Below are 20677 nucleotides of genomic sequence, written 5' to 3' on the forward strand. Positions count from 1 at the left end.
AAGTCTATAGAAAATGACTCTACTTCTCTCTTGATTTATTCCCTCAGTAAACATTGTACATACCTTTGACTCATTTTCTGACATGAACAGGGTTTAGTGTAACAGCTCATGAAGCAGCAGCGGCGGTAGAAGTCTTGTTCCACGTGTAGCTACACGTCCGTCCTCTCCGATCACTATCTGTCTGTTTCATAACTGAACCGCTGTGAACCTTATCAGCTCGTGCTCTGCAGCTATTTCATCTTTTGAGACTCAAGTTTCTCTTTTGAACCCTTTGAACCCTGAGTTCTGCAGCTCGTCTCCGGAGCTGCGTGGAGGTGAGAGGTTTCATTGTTATGACTTTATATTATTACTTATATTATTATATTGTTACTGTTACTCTCTGCTGTCTCTGGTGTGATGGGAACTCGTGTTGATCGACACTAATATCGATATTAATCGATATATCTATATCTATATATATATATATATCTATATATATATATATATATATATATATATATATATATATATATAGATCTATATATATATATAGATATATAGATATATATAGATATAGATATGCCTTTTTTTATAACATCCCATCACTGCACTGAATATAGTACATTATAGTGTGGGATGATTGTATTGTGAAGGACACACTGCTTCTACATATATTCAGTAACATTGCAGGAAGTTTGCTCAGTAGTAATGTGTGGGCGGCTCTTAAAAGAGCCGTTTTGGATGTGCTTGGGCATTACACGGCGTCTTGCCATGGGACCGTTCCCTCAGCAGAGAAGTAGGATGTGAAGGCCTCCCTCACCCTGATGGCCTCTCTTGCCGAGTTGTTGGCAGCAATTCTTCCCAGATCTGGCAGTGGCTCCACCTCTCCAACCGGTATTCTCACTGCAGTTGTTGGGGTGGTTTTCCGCAGGAAGTTATGCAGAACACATGTAGCCTTCACACACTTCTCTGCAACGTCTGGGTGGACCTCAATGGCTCGCCTGTACATCCTCCACTGAGAAGAAAGGATCCCAAAGGCATTCTCCACAACCAACCGAGCTCGGGAGAGACGGTAATTGAAGATCCGGCGCTCCCTTGGAAGGATGCGGCCGGGGAATGGCCTCATGAGATTTTTCCTCAGTGGAAAGGCCTCGTCAGCAACAAAGACGTGCGGCTGAAGTCCTTGCTGGTCAGCTCCTGGTAGTGGCAGGTCAGCAGGCAGTTGGAGGGTGCCAGATTTAAGAGCTTGACCAAAAGCTGAGTTGGCCAGACTCCCACCATCGCTGGTTATTCCGTAGCCTCCGACATCAATCAGCCGGAAACAATATTTCGCATCCACAACTGCCAGGAGAACCAATGAGAATGTTCCCTTGCAGTTGAAGAACTGAGATCCGGAATGAGCAGGGGCTTTGAGGACAACATGCTTTCCATCCAGTGCTCCACAGCAGAGAGGAAAATTCCACCGCTCCTCAAACTGCACAGCAATTGATCTCCACTCCTCTGTGGTGGGCACAGCCATGAACTCCTCCACAAGGCAGTCCCAAATAGCTGTGGCAACATCTGGGACAATACCGGAGACAGTGGAGACCCCGACACGGAAGCTGTTTGCGATGGTCCTAAAGGAGTCACCAGTAGCAAGATATCTGCAGCACAGAAGAACATTCAATTTAACAGAGTTATTGAACATACTGTAGCTGCTAATAGAAGTAGTTTTTATTGATATGACTGCACAGCTGCTGTCATGAATAATAAACATCTTAAATGCTGGTGATTTTCGTAAGATTACGTTATTTTGAGTGTTGTCAGAGTTCAGAACTGCCATGGATCCAAACTCCATTCAGAAAAACTGTGTTAAAGTGGCTTCCTTGCCCTGTTGTGGACCGACAAAGCCTGAACTTATTTCATTCTTTCATTAATTCATTTTATGGAACTGTCACTCACCGGAGACAGACGGACAGACTGTAGTTGGTGTCCAGTCGACAAATCCTGGGACCGACCCGAGCCAACAGGTCATCAAACTGGCTAATGGTTAGCCTCATGTAGCGCTGGCAGTCATCCAGACGTAGTTCCTGGAGAAGTCTGTGAAATTCACCGAGCTGCGTGCGCCTACGGATGCTCTTATGAACCCAGAGACGACGGCGTTTGGCATTCCGACGTTTGAGGGACTTCCACAACACGTACAGAGCAGAAATTGTCCTTATTCCTTTCATGGTTGAAAGCGAAAATAAATGGCGGCCAGGTGAACGGCTTCCAGGCTTCCAGGACGATAAACCACGCCCCCCTCTCGATTTTGCGGCGTTTGGTGTGAACACGACCGGCGGCGCGTTGGACGCAATTTTGCAGTGCGTCAAAAAATCAACGCGACCGGTGTGAACGCAGCATTACTCCAACTAATAATAATAATAATGCATTTTATTTGTAACGCACTTTTCATTTTAAAAAAATCTCAGAGTGCCACAGAGCCAGTACATAGTAAAAACATAGTAAAAGCATAGTTAAAACATAGTTAAAACATAGTAAAAACATAGTTAAAACATAGTTTAAAACATAGTTAAAACATAGTTAAAACATAGTTTAAACATAGTAAAAGCATAGTTAAAACATAGTAAAAGCATAGTTAAACATAGTTTAAACATAGTTAAAACATAGTAAAAGCATAGTTAAAACATAGTAAAAGCATAGTTAAAAGATAGTTAAAACATAGTTAAAACATAGTTAAAACATAGTTTAAAACATAGTTAAAACATAGTTAAAACATAGTTAAAACATAGTAAAAAGCATAGTTAAAACATAGTTAAAACATAGTTTAAAACATAGTTAAAACATAGTTAAAACATAGTTAAAACATAGTTTAAAACATAGTTAAAACATAGTTAAAACATAGTTAAAACATAGTTTAAACATAGTAAAAGCATAGTTAAAACATAGTAAAAGCATAGTTAAACATAGTTTAAACATAGTTAAAACATAGTAAAAGCATAGTTAAAACATAGTAAAAGCATAGTTAAAACATAGTTAAAACATAGTTAAAACATAGTTAAAACATAGTTTAAAACATAGTTAAAACATAGTTAAAACATAGTTAAAACATAGTAAAAAGCATAGTTTAAACATAGTTTAAACATAGTTAAAACATAGTTAAAACATAGTTAAAACATAGTAAAAAGCATAGTTTAAACATAGTTTAAAATATAGTTTAAAACATAGTTTAAACATAGTTAAAACATAGTTTAAACATAGTTTAAATTTTTTTTAAATAAAACTTTAATAAAATAAAAACCAGTGAATGAACAGAAACACAAAAGAAATAACTGACAGTGACTTAGGTCAGAAAGGCTTTCCTGAATAAAAAGGTTTTTAGGCCGGTCTTAAAGAGACCAGGGTCTGTGTTGCCCTTAGGTGGTCAGGGATCTGGTCCATATCGTGGAGCTGCCGAGCCGAAGGCCCGGTCGCCCATGGTGCGGAGCTTGGTGCTGGGGACCCGGAGGAGCTGTTTGATGATCTGAGGGTGCGGGTGGAGATTTGGGGAGTGATGAGATCTTGTAGGGAGGGAGGTGCGTGTCCATTTATGCATTTATGTGTGAGTAGTAGGACTTTGTAGTCAATCCGGAATGAGACACTACACTAACTCTCCACTAACCTTCTGTTTCTACTGTGAAGTCTGAAGTGTTCAAGGCTGCTTATTGTGAAACTCTTGACACTGAAACAGGAAGCTGTTCCTGTTGAAATCTAATCTAGTTTAGTTCTCCGTCTACTAAACTAAATACCGCCTGTTAGTGAAGACACTTTCTAAAAAATAAAACTCTCGAGACGTCTGACATCCAGCAAGAGAATTGAATGTGTTGATATAAAACAGAATTACAAACCAACAGGAATCTCAGGAATGTCTCTGAGAGCTGAGTGTCGCTGATCTAATCTCTGGAGGAGGAGGAGGAGGAGGAGGAGGAGGAGGAGGAGGAGGAGCAGGAGGAGGAGGAGGAGAAGGAGGAGGAGGAGGAAACTGGAGAGAGGAAAGTGACAGAAGGGAGACGAAGAGGACTCTCTGGTGAAAGAAGACCTTCGCTTTCAAACCTCGGTGGAGACTAATTTGGCGGGAAATTGTTCTTCTCCTCCTCCTTATTTGTCCACAGTTCCTCGTCTTCTCTTTCTTGGTCCACACTGGGACTGAAGACACAATTTAACACCAAGAACAGTTTCCGTTTCTTTGGAATTTGTTTGTGCAGCTTTTCTATTCTTTTATTTTGTAGTAGTCTGGTCCATCTGGAGTGTGAATCGAGTTTGCTCCTTTTTTAACAACTCGTTCCTGCTGACTCTCTGTTCTGTCATCCAGATCTGTCTTCTTTGCTCGAGGGCTCCTCGGCAGTCTGAAGAAGCGTTCGGAGGTTTTCTCGGGTTTTCAAACCTTCCTCTTCCAGGATTTCTCGGAGGAACTTCTCAAAGTGGACTTCTGTCTCTGGATTTGTATTTTGGACCCCTGAGGATCCAAGAGGCTGTGGATCTGGATGTAGCAGTAGAGCGAGAAGGTGATGAGATGATGGTTCTGCTGCCATGCTGAGAGGGAGGGCAGCTCTGGCCAGAGTGTGTCTGTGTCTCGTGTGTCTGCTCAGCCAGCCGGCCGCCGAAGCCCGATCCCTAGACCTCCTGAAACAGGTCCAGACCCTCATCCGGATCGGCCGCCAGCTGGTACGAGTCTCCCTTTCTGTCTCTAACACGAAATATCAGTTACGTAATCAATGTTTCATATCTCATCAGGTTTCAGTCGCTGCTGAGATTTGAGAATACCCCAAAAAAAGACTCAAGCTATGACTTCACAATGCAAAACAACCAGAAAATACACAGATGACCAAAGAGACAAAAAACAATAAAATGACCTCATGACGAGTTCCCCTTTCTGTCCTTAATACGAGGAAATATCAGTTCATCAATGTTTCATATCATCAGGTTTCAGTCGCTGCTGAGTTTTGGTGGATTTGGACAAACTTTTGTTCTCAAGTTGTAGTTTTTGAACAACAATCAGGTTGAAACTTGTAGAGCTTCTCAGTTGAGATGAAGTTTAGTCTCTATAGTAGTCTAGTATTAATAGTTTTACTAATATTAACAGTATTACTAGTTTCTGTGTGCACAAGAAGGACACATATTTGTATTATATTATAGTTTTAATCATAATTTAATGTTTCTGGTGATTGAGCTTCATAAAGTCGGTGTTATTACAGATTAAAAGTGTTAAATCTATCAGCTGCTAGCTTCACTTTCTCTTCCATGTTCTCAGAACTATGTCGCTGGTTCCTTTATTTCCCTTGATGCTCTGCTTCCTGCGTGATGTCATCCGTCCTCGTCTCTTGCATCACACCTGATTAGCACATGTTGACCAGGACGTCCTGACTTTGCAGAAACATGCACGCAGCTGCACAATGTGAAGACTGACAGCGAGGAGTCCTCAGGGCAGACAAGCACAGCGACGCCATTAAATCACTCGCAACAATTAGCGTCATGATCTCTGCAGGCAGCTCTGCACCTGATTATCTTCAGCATCGTTATGACCTGTGATCCTCCTCTTGTTCTCTGGCGTAAAGCTTTGTGTAGCGCTGAGCTGCAGTGATGTAACATGTAAGAAATGACATTTTCATTGTGTCTTTGATGCTTAAATCAGACTGTGTGTGTGTGTGTGTGTGTGTGTGTGTGTGTGTGTGTGTGTGTGTGTGTGTGTGTGTGTGTGTGTGTGTGTGTGTGTGTGTGTGTGTGTGTGTGTGTGAGCTCCTCTTCCTCCTCAGAATGACTCCGGCAGCCGGCTGTACACGCCCATCGCAGGAGACTACGAGGTACGAGCCTCCAGCTGCTCCATCAGCAACACGTTCATGAAAGACAACATTAGACGCTGACAGAGAGACAACTCGTTCATAAAGCACACCGTATACGTGAACACGTACGGGAACAAGAACAAACGAAATACTCTCAAACCTTTATCACATCTGATTTAAGATTCTAAACGTTTCATTTAACTGTTCAAAATAAAACCTGTGAACAGACAAAGACATTTTAGTTGGTTCTTACATAACACATGTATTATTATATTTTGCATATCTTTTAAAAAGTACAACTCCCGGATGTTTTAATGACCACGTCATTATGTCAATGTATTAAATATTGTGTTCAAGCTGTTTATTACAAACTACAGGTGTTATTACACAATGAAGTTCAAATGTTTTACATCTTGTTAAGTTATTATTTGACGTTTTGCAGTGTTTGTGTAGTAAGCTTGTGTTTGTTCAAGGTCTGTCTCTCTCTCTCTCTCTCTGACTCTCTCTCTCTGACTCTCTCGCTCTCTTTGTCTCTGACTCTCTCTCTCTCTCTCACCTCTCTCTGTGTGTGTGTCTCTGACTCTCTCACCTCTCTCTCTCTCTCTCTCTCTCTCTCTGTCTCTCTCTCTCTCACCTCTCTCTCTGTGTGTGTCTCTGACTCTCTCACCTCTCTCTCTCTCTCTGTCTCTCTCTCTCTCTCTCTCTCTCTCTCTCACCTCTCTCTCTGTCTGACTCTCTCTCTGACTCTCGCTCTCTCTCTGTCTGACTTTCTCTCTGACTCTCTCTCTCTGACTCTCTCTCGCTCTGTCTCTCTCTCTGTGTGTGTCTCTCTCTCTCTGGCTCTCTGACTCTCTCTGTCTCTCTCTGTGTGTCTCTCTCTTTCTGACTCTCTCTCTCTGTCTGACTCTCTCTGTCTCTCTCTGTGTGTCTCTCTCTCTCTGACTCTCTCTCTCTCTCTGGCTCTCTGACTCTCTCTCTGTGTGTCTCTCTCTCTCTGACTCTCTCTCTCTCTGTCTGACTCTCTCTGTCTCTCTCTGTGTGTCTCTCTCTCTCTGACTCTCTCTCTCCCTCTCTCTCTCTCTGACTCTCTCTCTCACCTCTCTCTCTCTCTGTCTCTCTCTCTCTCTCTGTCTGACTCTCTCTCTGACTCTCGCTCTCTCTCTGTCTGACTTTCTCTCTGACTCTCTCTCTCTGACTCTCTCTCTCTCTGTCTCTCTCTGTGTGTGTCTCTCTCTCTCTGGCTCTCTGACTCTCTCTGTCTCTCTCTGTGTGTCTCTCTCTTTCTGACTCTCTCTCTCTCTCTCTGTCTCTCTCTGTGTGTGTCTCTCTCTCTCTGGCTCTCTGACTCTCTCTGTCTCTCTCTGTGTGTCTCTCTCTTTCTGACTCTCTCTCTCTCTGTCTGACTCTCTCTGTCTCTCTCTGTGTGTCTCTCTCTCTCTGACTCTCTCTCTCTCTCTGGCTCTCTGACTCTCTCTCTGTGTGTCTCTCTCTCTCTGACTCTCTCTCTCTCTCTGTCTGACTCTCTCTGTCTCTCTCTGTGTGTCTCTCTCTCTCTGACTCTCTCTCTGTCTGACTCTCTGTCTGACTCTCTCTGACTCTCTCTCTGTCTCTCTCTGTGTGTGTGTCTCTCTCTCTGGCTCTCTGACTCTCTCTGTCTCTCTCTGTGTGTCTCTCTCTCTCTGACTCTCTCTCTCTCTCTGTCTGACTCTCTCTGACTCTCTCTCTCTCTCTGACTCTCTCTCTGTCTCTCTCTGTCTCTCTCACCTGTCCACACTTGACACTTTATTAACATATTTGTCTTAACATACAACATCAATTTGTACAATATTTTATTGTAACCTTTCATATTTCATATTCATGAATCACATCTTCTATTGTAACATAATATTTGTTGTTGGCACTAATCACCGAGTCAGACTCCCTGTGTGTGCAGCACATTAACCGTCTGTGGTTCTGGTCGGTGTCTCCAGCAGAAGTGTCCCAGCTCCACCCTCACATGTTTCTCTGAAGAAGTCCAGGTCCTCATTGATGAGTGGGCGATTGCTGGTGTTATCAAAAAAAGTTTCAAATTGAAACATGGGCTCGGACGACTAGCAGCAGAGTTAAAGAAGGTAAGGAGTTTTTTCAAAATGATCTACATTAAAAATGCTGAATATCTATTTATATATATATATATATATATATTCGTGCTGGGCAAGTTAATGCGTTAATTTCGCGTTAACGCATTAATTAATTAACGCCGACAATTATTTTATCCCGCGTTAACGCATTTTAAAAAATTTAAAAAAAAGTTTTGTTTTTTTTAAAACTGAAAGACAAGAGACGATACATATACATAACAAGAGGATGACAAGAGGATGACAAGAGCAGTGGGATAAAAGCCAGCAAACATCCTGTAGTCAGACTGTCTCGTGTTTATCGTTTTGTATTCGAGATATGATGTCCCTTCAGGGTTCCCGTAGAGCAGCGGTTCCCAAACTTTTTAGGCCACGCACCCCCTTCTACATCCAGACCGGGTTCACGCACCCCCATACCCCCCCCCCCCCCCCCACACACACACCTTTAAAAAAAAAAAAGCAACAGAGCCGCATAAAAATCGGACTAATGAGAGAACAGTTTGCTCGCGCGTGGCGTTTGTTTACAAGATAAAAAACACAAAAAACTCTTCCTGCACCGTGCCTTCGAAAAGGTAACGGACGTACACCAGACGATTGGCCAGACTGGCCACATCTGTAGACTCGTCTACTTGCAGAGAGTAAAACTCACTCTTCTTCACGCGACCGATTAATGTAGCCAGGATGTCTTCGGACAAAGCATCGATGCGCGCGACAGTGTTGTTGGACGCGGGATCACGTCCAACTTGTTCGCTTCTCTCTCTCCAATCATACATTCCACCATCTCTTTAACATTTTTTTCCCTCTCCACCACCGCCTCTCCTTCTCCCTATTACGCGGTCAGAATACTACCACAACACGCCGCCTGTCTCCGGCAGAAATGCGCTCATACACACACGCACCTCCCCAGCAACGAGGCACATCACCCGGTCACAATACCTCCAGAATGTCCCCCGGGTGAAATCCGGGACTTGGTTTTATGGTTCCGAGTGGCGGGCGCTCACCCGTTGGCGCCGGGACGCGAGGTCTCCAGCCGCCCCCGCCGCGAGGCACCCGATCGTCAGGTCTTCAGCCCTCGGAACAGGCCGCGGGTCAATAACTCGTGGGTGGCGGGGCAGAGGCGAGGCAGATCACAGAAACATAATAAAGACTAGAGTACAGCAAAGATATGTTGATGAGAAACGTATTTGTACGTCAAACACAAACGTAATCAGGGAGAAAATACGTTTGTGGTCAAACGTAATTGAGAATGCATTTTAGTTTTGGGGGAACGTAATTTTTAGGAGACGGGACTGCACCGCCATTACATTTTTTCTCTCGCGCACCCCCTAGAGGCAGCTCGCGCACCCCACTTTGGGAATCCCTGCCGTAGAGAAAAGGCGACTTCCGCTGCTCTCCCTGGAGACTACTGGACATCGCTGCGGTAAAGTCAGCAGACACGCAGATCTCCGTGGTCAACTCAGCAGACAAAAGGGAAAGGGAAAGGGACCAAGTATTGAACCTTGTGGGATGCCACATAGAGGCTGAATGATGTCACTGTGTTGACATCCGTAAATCTTTGAAAATGCTTAAGAAATATATAGTTTCATCAGTAATTGTGTTTGATAACAAATGATGAATAATTTAAAATACCAAACACTCATGAGTCCAGCTTTTCAATTGTGAGGATCTTCTGCTTTTCTCGGTTTTATTTCATTTTCAACTGAAGCGTTTTGGGGTTTTACACCGTTTGTTGGACAAAACAAGACATTTGAAGATATCAGCTTGGGCTTCATGAACACTGTTCACACTTTGTGAAATTGTATTGACTAAACTGTCACAGTTGGGCTTTGCCGGGTGTGTGTGTGTACCTGATCATGCTCATTCTCTCCACCTGTGCCCAATCACCTGCCCCTGACTTTTCCCTCTGCCAACCCCACTCATCACTCCTCACCTACTTCTACTCCCCTGCTGGCCCTGTTCCAGTTGCCGGATTATCATTTGTTCCTTTCCCTCCCGGTGGACGCGTCACGTCTCCAGTGGTCATCTCTCGTGGTGACCCTCTGCGTTCCACGGTGTGTGACTGTGTCTTTTGTGTCCAAGCCCTTTTTATGACTTTGCTTTTATTGCAGTTTTGATTTGCCGCTCTCCTGGTTGGAGTTGTTTTTGTTTTGACTGCTAAATCCCCAGTAAAACCTTGTTTTCCACCGCACCTTGTTTCCTACCGCACCTTGTTTCCTGTGTCTGAGTCTCTGCTCCACTCCTAAACCCACACGGAACCCGACGCACAGACTTTATATTTGTTTAGGCTGCTTCTGTTGTTGTTTTGTGTCCTTATGTATCTCTCTGTGGTTGTCTGTCTCTTTGTAGTTGTTTCGTGTCTCTTTGTAGTTGTTTTTGTGGTAATTGTACGTCTCTTTATGTTTAGTATGACACTTTGCAGGCTAAGGCCGGGGCTCTGATATCTTTGTGCCAAGTAGACCAGTTCAGTTATCCATCCATGCTAAGACGACACTAATGTGTTTTGGATTGGAAACCACTTGCCACTTCTTTCTTGACACATGAACATCATGCTGATGAGGGGCACTACCTTCCCTCTGAGTTAAGAACATACAACTGTTCTTTTTTACAGAACAATGCAATAAAGACTCTGAAAGTCACTTTGTGAGTTTAATAGCAGCTTCTTCACTGGTTTTTCATCGTACATATATCATTATATATCATCTGCATACATGTGAACACCAGCCGTGGCTCATTGGGTAGAGGTTTAGTTTAGTTCAGAAGAGGAGAGGACCTATAATAGAGCCCTGAGGCACTCCGACATTAAAACACCATGTCTTAAAGGTCTGCGGTTATGAAAGTTTATGATTTATTCTAAACGGATCTGCTCCAACTGCAACGGTCTTCTTTGTTTGACCAATAATATATCTCTGTTTCCTTGTTCCCCTCCACAGACGGAGTCAGAGTGTTCTAGATGTGAACTCTTTCCGGAGAAAGAAGAAATAACGTTCCTCAGTGAACTTAAAGAGACTCTTCAGAAGATGAACAGCCCCTAATTATCTCCAGACGGACTTTTTAAAAAGACACTTTGTGATGAGTTTTCCTCCTCATGAACTTTCTGCACATTCTCCTAGTTCAGGTGGGTGGAGAGAGAACTTTCAGAGGCGGAGTCTGTGTGATCAGGATCACTTGTGATCCAAGTCCAGATTTGGATAAACGGACAGAAGCCTGGATGGGACAAGAAACCTTCAACTCTTTGAGTGTGATGAGTAACCTGTACAGTCAACATGCAACATAAAACACGTCCCTTTTATCTCTATTTTGTGAAACAAGAAGTGTAAACAATTAAAGATGCTCCTAAAGTTTGTAAATTATGTTTTCAACTCAAATTGGTTTTCAGCATTCTAATCACCTTTTGAGCACAAATAGGTCGCAGGTTCATTCATCTGCAATGCAAACCAATTTAATCTTTTATCTCTTTTTATTAGCAATAAATAATGTACAAAATACAAATAACATCATCTTATTGAAGGAGCAGTAGCGGCCGTAGTAGTTATGACGTAGTGTAAACAGAGGAGGGGAGGATGGACGGGTCAAACACACACAGGACTTTCACCCAGGAGACCGCTGTCTGTGTCCTAAACCAAAAGTCAACTTGACTTACTTTGACGTAACATACATACCGTACTTTCCGGACTATAGAGCGCACCTGTATATAGGCCGCACCTGCTCATTTTTAAAAGAAAAAATAAGCTGTACATAGATAAGCCGCACTGGTCTATAAGCCGCAGGTGTCCCCGTTGAACGGCAAGATGCTTTTAACAGCACTAAAGTTGTCTTCTTGTCTGAACATCATAACATGTCCGACTCGCTAGCTTCTAAGCTAATTTTAACATTACCGCCAATGGGGAAATGCTAACCGCGATTAGCATTAGCGAATATAATATATCTTCGTACATCTTTTCATGCTTCATACAGACATACTTACAGACTAAGGTCTCTCAAGGCTACATGATGTGGTGTGTTCAAGGACCCAAATGCAGACTCAGGACAGCAGAGTTCTATTTCAAACCAAGATGATTTATTTCTCTCAAACAAGGGAAAAAACAGGAAATACCGGTAGTAAAAGTCCGCACAGGTCCAAGCACTTTTCTAAACAGACCCCCCCCCCCCCGCGCGAGGGTCTCTCGAGTCCAAAGGGGTAATCCCTTACAATCGACAGCATGCAGTCCAACAGCTCATTTTGTACAGTCTTCGACGTCCCTTTAAAAACGCTGGCTGTCTCCATGTTTGATGTTTTAAGTGAAGCTGATTAAATGAATTAAAGGTTTCATTCACTCATTAACGATGATGTCATCTCTAACGGTATGATAGGAACATGAAGTATTCACGTCTATAATGAATATAAATACAGTGTGTGAACCTGTGTGACGAGGAGGAAGCCTTTGATTGGACGAAAGCTGAGGAGACAGGAAGTGAACCTTGACTTTTAGAAATTCATTCATTTTGACAGAGATTTGATTTCATAACAAGCGACAATCGTTCCATTTCTGCATTTTATTCATTATGATACAATCAGCGTGATGTTTGCAACCTTCATGTAAAGTAAAGAAGGGCAACGTTCTTCTGACAACAAGTTGCTCGATCCTCAGCAGGGAAACTTTGTTGCTCAGATGCAGAAACGAGATCAAATAAAAGTTCATCTGAGATTCAAATGATTCGTCTCGTTCAGAAAACAAATATCAGAAAAGTGTTTGAAATAACACACAGCGAGCCCTTTAAAATATAAATGAATAAAATGAACTGGAATATTTCCTTATTATTCTGACTCAATTAAATGTTACTTTATTAAATATTAAGTGATATTTGTTGAACAGAGATCCTGAAAATATATTTAATCAATAAACAGATGATTAAAGTCGTAATATTGACCTTCAGTTCATCAATTCTGTGATTTTTATGACACTATTTTTATATGAATGTAGTAACTTTACAGATATTAAATTCAGTTAAAATCGTATGTGAAATGTCTGAAAACTAAATCTGCCCACAGATGAGATTTTGGGATTTTTCTACGTGGAAAATGGTGTTCCACATATATATAAATTATATTTAATATTAAATATAATATATATATAAATGTGAATATGAAATATATATATATATATAATATATATCTATAATATATATATATAATATATAATATATATATATAATATATATTATATATATAATATATATATAATATATATATAATATATATTATATATATTATATATATAATATATATATAATATATATAATATATATGTATAAATAAAAGTAAAATTAACATGTCAAATTAAATAATACTAAACAACAAAACAGAAATAATTCATGTAAAGTGGAAATTTAATGATCTTAAGAAAAAAAAATTCAAATCTACAGAGAAAATACACTTAAAAGATGATCTGAGTGTCATAATCAGCAACGCGTCATTGATTGATGGATTTGTTTTTCCAGTTGTGTGAATCCTTTAGTTCATCAAATGTCAGAAATTAAAGAAAAAATTCTTATTTTGTCCAAAACCCCAAAAAGCTCCCATCAAAGCAGCTCTCTCTGTAGCGACGTCATCGCTGAGAATACTCTTATTCTGATGAATCCATTGATCGACTTCCTGTTTGTGCCTTCCAGTAACAACAGCCGCTCACATTCATGTTCAATAAACTCACAAATACACGAATCCAAACTGTTCCAGGATCAGTTCTGTGTGTTTTAAATCAGCACTGTTCGGGCTCCTGTGTGTGGGTTCAGCAGCAGCTCTGCGCATGCTCAGTGGACACACACACTCGTATTGATCTCCTCCATCTCTATCGATCCTCTGGTCGGGTCTCTCTCCTTCAGGTCTCGGTCTTGTCCTTGTCGGGCCCCATGAAGTCCACCCCGTCCACCGGGATGTCCTTCTCCTGGATGGCCTTCTGCACGCACCGCTGGTACTTCCGGAAGGTCTCGGTGCACGGGTCCCCGCTCCGGTCCCCCTTCAGGAACTTGTCCGCGAACCAGCGGTTGAAGCACGTGTCGTACTCCCGCTTCAGGTCGGTGCAGGCCTCTCCGACGCTGTTCATTCTTCTTCGACGGTTTTAAAACCCCGCTGAACGCGACGAGGAGGCAGAAGAAAAGAGTCTTTAAAAAATCAACAACAGCAACTCTGTGACTCTCCTTGAACCGCGTGATGTGATTGGCTGGTTGTTTGAGAGCGCAACGTCAGACGGAATGACGTCACCGCGTTATCAGAGATGTTTTTCACTGAGGAGGAGGAATCACTCCTCCTATCCTCCTCCAATCTTTATCGCACTTATTTTTTTGCATTGTTAGCATTCACTTATGCTGCGTTCACACCGGTCGCGTTGATTTTTTGACGCACTGCAAAAAAGCGTCCAACGCACTGCAAAAAAGCGTCCAACGCGCCGCTGGTTGTGTTCACACCGGTCGCTGCAAAATCTCGTAGCGCCGGAGAGGGGGCGTGGTTTATCGTCCTGGAAGCCTCCATCTGGCCGCCATTGTTTTCCGCCGTCAACCATGACAGGAATAAGGACAATTGCTGCTCTGTACGTGTTGTGGAAGTCCCTCAAACGTCGGAATGCCAAACGCAGTCGTCTCTGGGTCCATAACAGCATCCGTAGACGAACACAGCTCGGTGAATTTCACAGACTTCTCCAGGAACTACGTCTGGATGACTACCGCTTCCAGCGCTACATGCGGCTAACCATTAGCCAGTTTGATGACCTGTTGGCTCGGGTCGGTCCCAGGATTTGTCGACTGGACACCTACTACAGGCGTTCCATCTCAGCTGCGGAGCGCCTGTCCGTCTGTCTCCGGTGAGTGGCAGTTCCATAAAATGAATTAATGAAAGAATGAAATAAGTTCAGGCTTTGTCGGTCCACAACAGGGCAAGGAAGCCACTTTAACATAGTTTTTCTGAATGGAGTTTGGATCCATGATGGATCCGAAGTCCGACAATACTCAAAATAACGTAATCTTACGAAAATCACCAGCATTTAAGATGTTTATTATTCATGACAGCAGCTGTGCAGTCATATCAATAAAAACTACTTCTATTAGCAGCTACAGTATGTTCAATAACTCTGTTAAATTGAATGTTCTTCTGTGCTGCAGATATCTTGCTACTGGTGACTCCTTTAGGACCATCGCAAACAGCTTCCGTGTCGGGGTCTCCACTGTCTCCGGTATTGTCCCAGATGTTGCCACAGCTATTTGGGACTGCCTTGTGGAGGAGTTCATGGCTGTGCTCACCACAGAGGAGTGGAGATCAATTGCTGTGCAGTTTGAGGAGCGGTGGAATTTTCCTCTCTGCTGTGGAGCACTGGATGGAAAGCATGTTGTCCTCAAAGCCCCTGCTAATTCCAGATCTTCCCATGGCAAGACACCGTGTTCAAGCACATCCAAAACAGCTCTTTTAAGAGCCACCCACACATTACTACTGAGCAAACTTCCTGCAATGTTACTTAATATATGTTGTAGCAGTGTGTCCTTCACTATATATATATATATATATATATATATATATATATATATATATATATATATATAGTTGTATCCTTAAGTTTTCTTGTAAAACTACAATAAAGAACATGGACAAAGTAACATGAAATGAAGTGCATTGATTTATTGAAAATGTATAGAAAAACATATACAAAAACAAACTAATTTTTACAAAATACAAACTAATTGTTTTTTTTTAATTCCTGGTTCGTTCCCTGGAAAGATTGTCCCCCAGATGTCTAATCCAAATGTTCCAAATTCAGCACCACAGTGCTGGCATCATAAATTAATTTGTGAAATTGCAATTTTATATATTCCTTTTGCTGGCGTGGCAATCTTTCCAGGGAAGGAACCAGGCTCCTCATGAAGAGTTCATCCTCAGATTGTGGTGGAGCTGGTGGAGCAGGGGGGTGTCTCTCTCCAATGCCTGCAGAAGGCGCTTCTCTATCTCCTGCTGCTTCTCGATCCCTGTTGGCCTTTTTGGGGCCCTTCTTTTTCCTGTATGACATGGAAACAACATATTTCGTGAAACTATTGCATCCCATCACTACAATAGCTTGTAAAGTAAATATTTGTAATTGTGAAAAACATACCATGAATGCATAAATTGTATTCATACAAAAAAATGCAATCCAACTTTTGTGATGTACATACCCATGGGTGGAGCAGGAGCGGGAGGAGCAGCAGGAGGAGGAGCAGCAGCAGCACCTTGAGGTTCTTCCTCACCGTCCTCTGATGACCAAGCTGTTTCATCTTTGAACATGAACAATAAAACAATTGTATGACTCAAAAGTGCTGCTTTAATTGAATAGTAATTTGCCTTCAAAGCTATGACAGTATAGTGGTTTAAGATCCGGAGCCCAGAGTTCAAAGCTCCTTTATTATAATTTATTTTTGCTCATGAAACATTTTTTTTAATAAGTATGAAGACTATACAGAACCAGGCTTTGCCAAATGAAAAAAACAAACCTCTTGCACTGATTTGGCCTGTCGTTACTACTTCAGCTGTAGTAATATTTTCTGTATGACTTAACTATGCTGTGCTTTTGTGTCTTCACTTCAACAAACCTCTCCTGTCAATCTCAGATGGCCCTGTTGCTGCCTCTGACATGTCGTCCTGGTCTGGTCCTGCATCTGTGAAGTACTCTGCGGTACTGTCTCCCTCGACCCTCCCCATGTTACCGCTACTCTCCCTGGGAGTCACGAAGGGGTTGAGGAAAGACATAACCGCAGAGTACTTCCACTTCTTTGATGGCCCTGCTCCTGAGCCACTCTTTCTCTCTGTCTCCTCTTTCTCAAATACGTGTCCCTGAGAGTCTTCCACTTCCGTCGGCAAATCTCATCTGACAAGGAACGCATAACGTATTTAGTGTGAAAGCCGGTGGTTGGGCTAGCTTTCATGCTAACATGGTTCATATAGCTAGTTAGTAAATTACAACCGATAGCTAGAATCAAGTAACAAAGACATAATAATAACTTACCAGGTTGTCCGACGTCCTCACCTACTTTCCTCCATGCCATATCCTTTTTAGTTCGGTCGCGGTAGAGATACGACGACGTATCGTAGAGCTCGGGGAAGCCACAAAACCGCCACTATTAATTTGTCCTCCATTGTTTACGATTCAGCACCGCAGGAGCTACGGCACTGATGACGGGGCCAGCAACTCAACGCTGATAGGCTATCGCGCCACAGCGTCACCCGATTATGTCGCTGAAGTTGAAAAATTTCAACTCGCGCGTTGGCGATTTTGCGGCGTCCAACGCGTCCACCGCGTCCACCGCACTGCAATAACGCGTCCAACGCGCGGCGCCATCGCAAAATCGAGGCGCGCCAGTCTCATCGCGTCTGTGCATAGACTTTGTATGTAATCTCGACGCGCGTCAAAAAATCAGCGCGACCGGTGTGAACGCACAGTTACTTTTTGGACTCGAATGAAAGATACTGTGAATCACTGAAATCCAAAAGTGTAAACAAAATGTATTTGCACTGTTAGTTCGTTTAGTTCGTTCATATTCATCCAATTGTTTGTGTATATATTGTGCATTTTTAGATTTAATATTTTTTACTGTGCTATTTTTGTTGCTTACCTGTATCTATATATTCTGTTGTAGCGAAATAATCTCCCCTTGTGTGGGATTAATAAAGTAACTATCTATCTAGACAGAACATTTTACATTTTGAACATGATAACTACATCATTGGGTTTATTGTAAACATATTAATTACATATAAAACATTGTACATACATTAATGCAAAATAGTTAAAGTAGAAATGAACCCCATTTTCAATGTTTTATGTGAATTGTAATAATATTTAAAGACTTTCATGTCTACAATTCTTTCTTTTTTTAATAAAAATTGAGAAATGAAGAATCAAAGCAACTTTGTATTTTTGTACTTTGTCTTTGATGAAATAAACTGAGATTGTACACATACAATATTTGCAATGGTGGAAAGTAAATAAGTACATTTACTCCAGTACTCTACTTCAGTGCATTTTTTAAGGTACTTCCATTTCCTGCTTGTGTGTACTTTCACTCCATTCAGAGGGGAATATTACTTTCTACTTCATTTCTTTGATAAGTAGCTAGATTGTAGATTAAAGAAAACTTTAATAAATAAATAAATGACCTTTAGTAAAGGCCATCGGGTACCCTTAGTGAGGCCCTTAAAGTGGCTGAAATCCGTTGAGTCTCAAGTTTTGTTGGTTGCAGAAACGCGATGCGTGAGACTGGACGGTGAACTATAGGAGAATATGTATTGGTGTAGGCTTTGATAATGTTGCCATTCTCTCCTAGGCTGGTCTTGAATGCGTTAACTGAGGATGAGCTGACTGGTTCTTGACTCAGGCTGTTCCATATCGGTGTTGTTCTGCTTGAAAAAAAAGGTTTCTAGGCTGAGCTGGGCAGACTAGGCTGGTGCTGCACCTGTAGTTTTAGGTCGTGGCCTGTCGTAGTGGTGGTGTCAAAGTGAGACCTCTTCCTCTTTTACCCCAAACACCGTCCAAAACAAATCCCGCGAGAGTTTACACAGCTTTCGGAAATCTCGCGGTTCTCCCAAAGACGACGTGAGGAGCATCAGACTACTAGAAAATAAGCCGGTATTGGCTGTTATTCGTCACTTAACAAGATATCAAACACAAGCGGGAGTTAAAGCGGGTAAGTAACATCCGGGTAACTCATCGGATAACGTTTGATTCTCGCTGTTCCTGAGATATTCATATCAGAATTAACCAACGTTAGCATGCTTTGCTAGGCCCCTCTTTGATTGTTATGACCCGGATGCTTCGCGGCTACTTTAGCTTTAGCCGTTAGCCGCTCGGCCATGTTTTGTTTTTTTAATTCAATCTTTTAAGTGAAATTTGTATTAAGTCTGCTGCCGGAGCTCCACGATGTCTGACAGCGAGGACAGCGACTTCTCCGACAACCAGAGTGAGCGGAGCAGCGACGGAGAGGCCGAGGAGGCGGAGGCGGAGGTATGCTAACCGCTAAGCTAAGTGATGCTAACTGAACAGTAGAGGAGATTGAGGTATGCTAACCGCTAAACTAAGTGATGCTAACTGAACGGTAGAGGAGAATGAGGTATGCTAACCGCTAACCGATGCTAACTGAATAGTAAACATTGTGACTTAATGTTGCGTTAAAGTGAAATATATGCTGCAATATTGTCCAAATAGATACTTTATTACTGTACAATTTGTTGTGTACTTAAGTTTGTTTGGGTAGGATGTTAAGTACACATTTGAGGTACTTGTACTTTAGTATTTCTTTCTACTTCTGCCCCACTTTATCTATCTGACAGCTTTAGTTACTTTACATTTTAAAATATATAATATTCATGTATTGACAGAAAATTAACGTGAAACTATTTTTGATGGTTGAAGTAATTTTTTTTTAATGTAAAACATTTGCTGGTTCCAAATGTAATAATGTTATTATATTAGTAATAATGTTAATATAAAGGACTTTAATACTTCCTACACCTCTGATCCTTTGTTTTGATGTGCAGGAGACGGGGAGCCCCGTGGGCAGCGATAAGGTAGCAGAGGAGGAAGGAGAGGACCTGGAAGATGAGGAGGAGTATGATGAGGAGGAAGAGGAGGACGATGACGACCGTCCCAGGAAGAAGCCGAGACACGGAGGGTTCATCCTGGACGAAGCCGGTACGAGTGGACTATTCCTTCCCTTTTAAATCGTCTGAACGAATCAACTTTTCCTCGAGTTTCAACACTTGTCTTCTGTGTTGTGTCTGTCCAGATGTGGACGATGAGTATGAGGATGAGGAAGATCAGTGGGAGGAAGGAGCTGAAGACATTCTGGAGAAAGGTGAGGAACTCGACCTGTTCAGAGGGCATCAACAGAGCTTTTTTATCATTTATTCTTCAGGTGTTGTTGATTTCCTTTTTTCCTCTTTGCTGAGACAAACAGTCCTACAATGTGCTGACTGTTACAGTCACTTTAAAGACTGTATTCAGTGTAGTTTAGATTTATTTCCTCTACATGATGTGGTTTGATTTTTATAAAAGCACTCAATTGATCGTCGAGCCTTTCACACCTCGTTTGGTCCGGACTTTCTGACTTTTCAGGTTGATCCAAAACAAAAATTACAGATGTGAAACCTTGGGATGGTTCGGACTTTCGGACCAATTACACGAAGTTCTTGATGGCTGTCGTCAGAACTGGGAATAACAAAACGAAATGAGCCGCGGTATCACACGACGACTCAATAAAGACTGAGTTCTCGCCGCTCATTCGAACTGTTATAGACGGCCACGTGTCAACATCAGACGCACGCCTGTCAACAAATTAATCAATGTCAAGTATCAGATGCTGCTCACCTACGTGATGACAACAGGATGTAGGAGGTGACAATGACAGGACGAAGGGGACGACGACAGGATGTAGGAGACAGGACGTAGGCCACTACAAACGGACGTAGGTGATTACGACGGGATGTAGGCTGCGACGAAGGGACGTAGGCGAGGACGACAAAGCGTAGGAGACGGGACGTAGTCGATGGAGACGGGACGTAGTCGATGGAGACGGGGCGTAGTCGATGAGGACGGGGCGTAGTCGATGGAGGCGGGGCGTAGTCGATGGAGACGGGGCGTAGTCGATGGAGACGGGGCGTAGTCGATGGAGACGGGGCGTAGTCGATGGAGACGGGGCGTAGTCGATGGAGACGGGACGTAGTGGATGGAGACGGGGCGTAGTCGATGGAGACGGGACGTAGTCGATGGAGACGGGGCGTAGTCGATGGAGACG

The 20677-nt window shown here is 42.5% G+C and overlaps 3 protein-coding genes and 1 long non-coding RNA gene across 5 annotated transcripts in view; 2 read left to right on the plus strand and 2 right to left on the minus strand.

Moving 5' to 3' along the window:
* Positions 1 to 4018: 4018 nt before the first annotated feature.
* On the plus strand, positions 4019 to 11241 carry il15l (interleukin 15, like). Of its 2 annotated transcripts, XM_079272289.1 has the most exons (5): positions 4019 to 4662; positions 5751 to 5798; positions 7751 to 7888; positions 9857 to 9945; positions 10825 to 11241. In XM_079272289.1, exons 1-5 carry the CDS (start codon positions 4528 to 4530, stop codon positions 10874 to 10876), a joined length of 462 nt encoding a protein of 153 aa, XP_079128415.1. In that variant the 5' UTR covers positions 4019 to 4527; the 3' UTR covers positions 10877 to 11241. The 2 variants fall into 2 exon arrangements, with proteins under 2 accessions (XP_079128415.1, XP_079128416.1); XM_079272290.1 differs by lacking the exon at positions 9857 to 9945.
* A 2008-nt stretch (positions 11242 to 13249) lies between these two features.
* triap1 (TP53 regulated inhibitor of apoptosis 1) lies at positions 13250 to 14083 on the minus strand. The gene has a single exon (XM_079272324.1). It carries the CDS (start codon positions 13972 to 13974, stop codon positions 13750 to 13752), a length of 225 nt encoding a protein of 74 aa, XP_079128450.1. The 5' UTR covers positions 13975 to 14083; the 3' UTR covers positions 13250 to 13749.
* A 1439-nt stretch (positions 14084 to 15522) lies between these two features.
* On the minus strand, positions 15523 to 17037 carry LOC306779719. The gene is made up of 3 exons (XR_013772119.1): positions 16894 to 17037; positions 16067 to 16165; positions 15523 to 15910 (listed from the first exon to the last, which is right to left on the minus strand). It is a non-coding gene; the product is annotated as an uncharacterized lncRNA (long non-coding RNA).
* A 1420-nt stretch (positions 17038 to 18457) lies between these two features.
* Positions 18458 to 20677, plus strand: part of supt5h (SPT5 homolog, DSIF elongation factor subunit) — a 29978-nt gene continuing 27758 nt past the window's right edge. The window contains exons 1-4 of the mRNA XM_079271946.1: positions 18458 to 18571; positions 18785 to 18888; positions 19422 to 19575; positions 19670 to 19738. Coding sequence (XP_079128072.1) covers positions 18805 to 18888; positions 19422 to 19575; positions 19670 to 19738 — 307 coding nt within the window. The 5' untranslated portion in view covers positions 18458 to 18571; positions 18785 to 18804. The remainder of the gene's footprint in view (positions 18572 to 18784; positions 18889 to 19421; positions 19576 to 19669; positions 19739 to 20677) is intronic.

Source organism: Melanostigma gelatinosum (genome assembly GCF_949748355.1).
Source record: "Melanostigma gelatinosum genome assembly, chromosome: 7".
Taxonomy (NCBI): Eukaryota; Metazoa; Chordata; class Actinopteri; order Perciformes; family Zoarcidae; genus Melanostigma; species Melanostigma gelatinosum.

Coding starts and splice junctions, on each gene's coding strand:
- triap1 (XM_079272324.1), bottom strand. CDS start 13,974: ATGAACAGCGTCGGAGAGGCCTGCACCGACCTGAAGCGGGAGTACGAC.
- il15l (XM_079272289.1), top strand. CDS start 4,528: ATGCTGAGAGGGAGGGCAGCTCTGGCCAGAGTGTGTCTGTGTCTCGTG. Junction 5,799..7,750: donor CCATCGCAGGAGACTACGAG/GTACGAGCCTCC, acceptor TGTCTCCAGCAG/AAGTGTCCCAGCTCCACCCT. Junction 7,889..9,856: donor TAGCAGCAGAGTTAAAGAAG/GTAAGGAGTTTT, acceptor GCCCTGTTCCAG/TTGCCGGATTATCATTTGTT.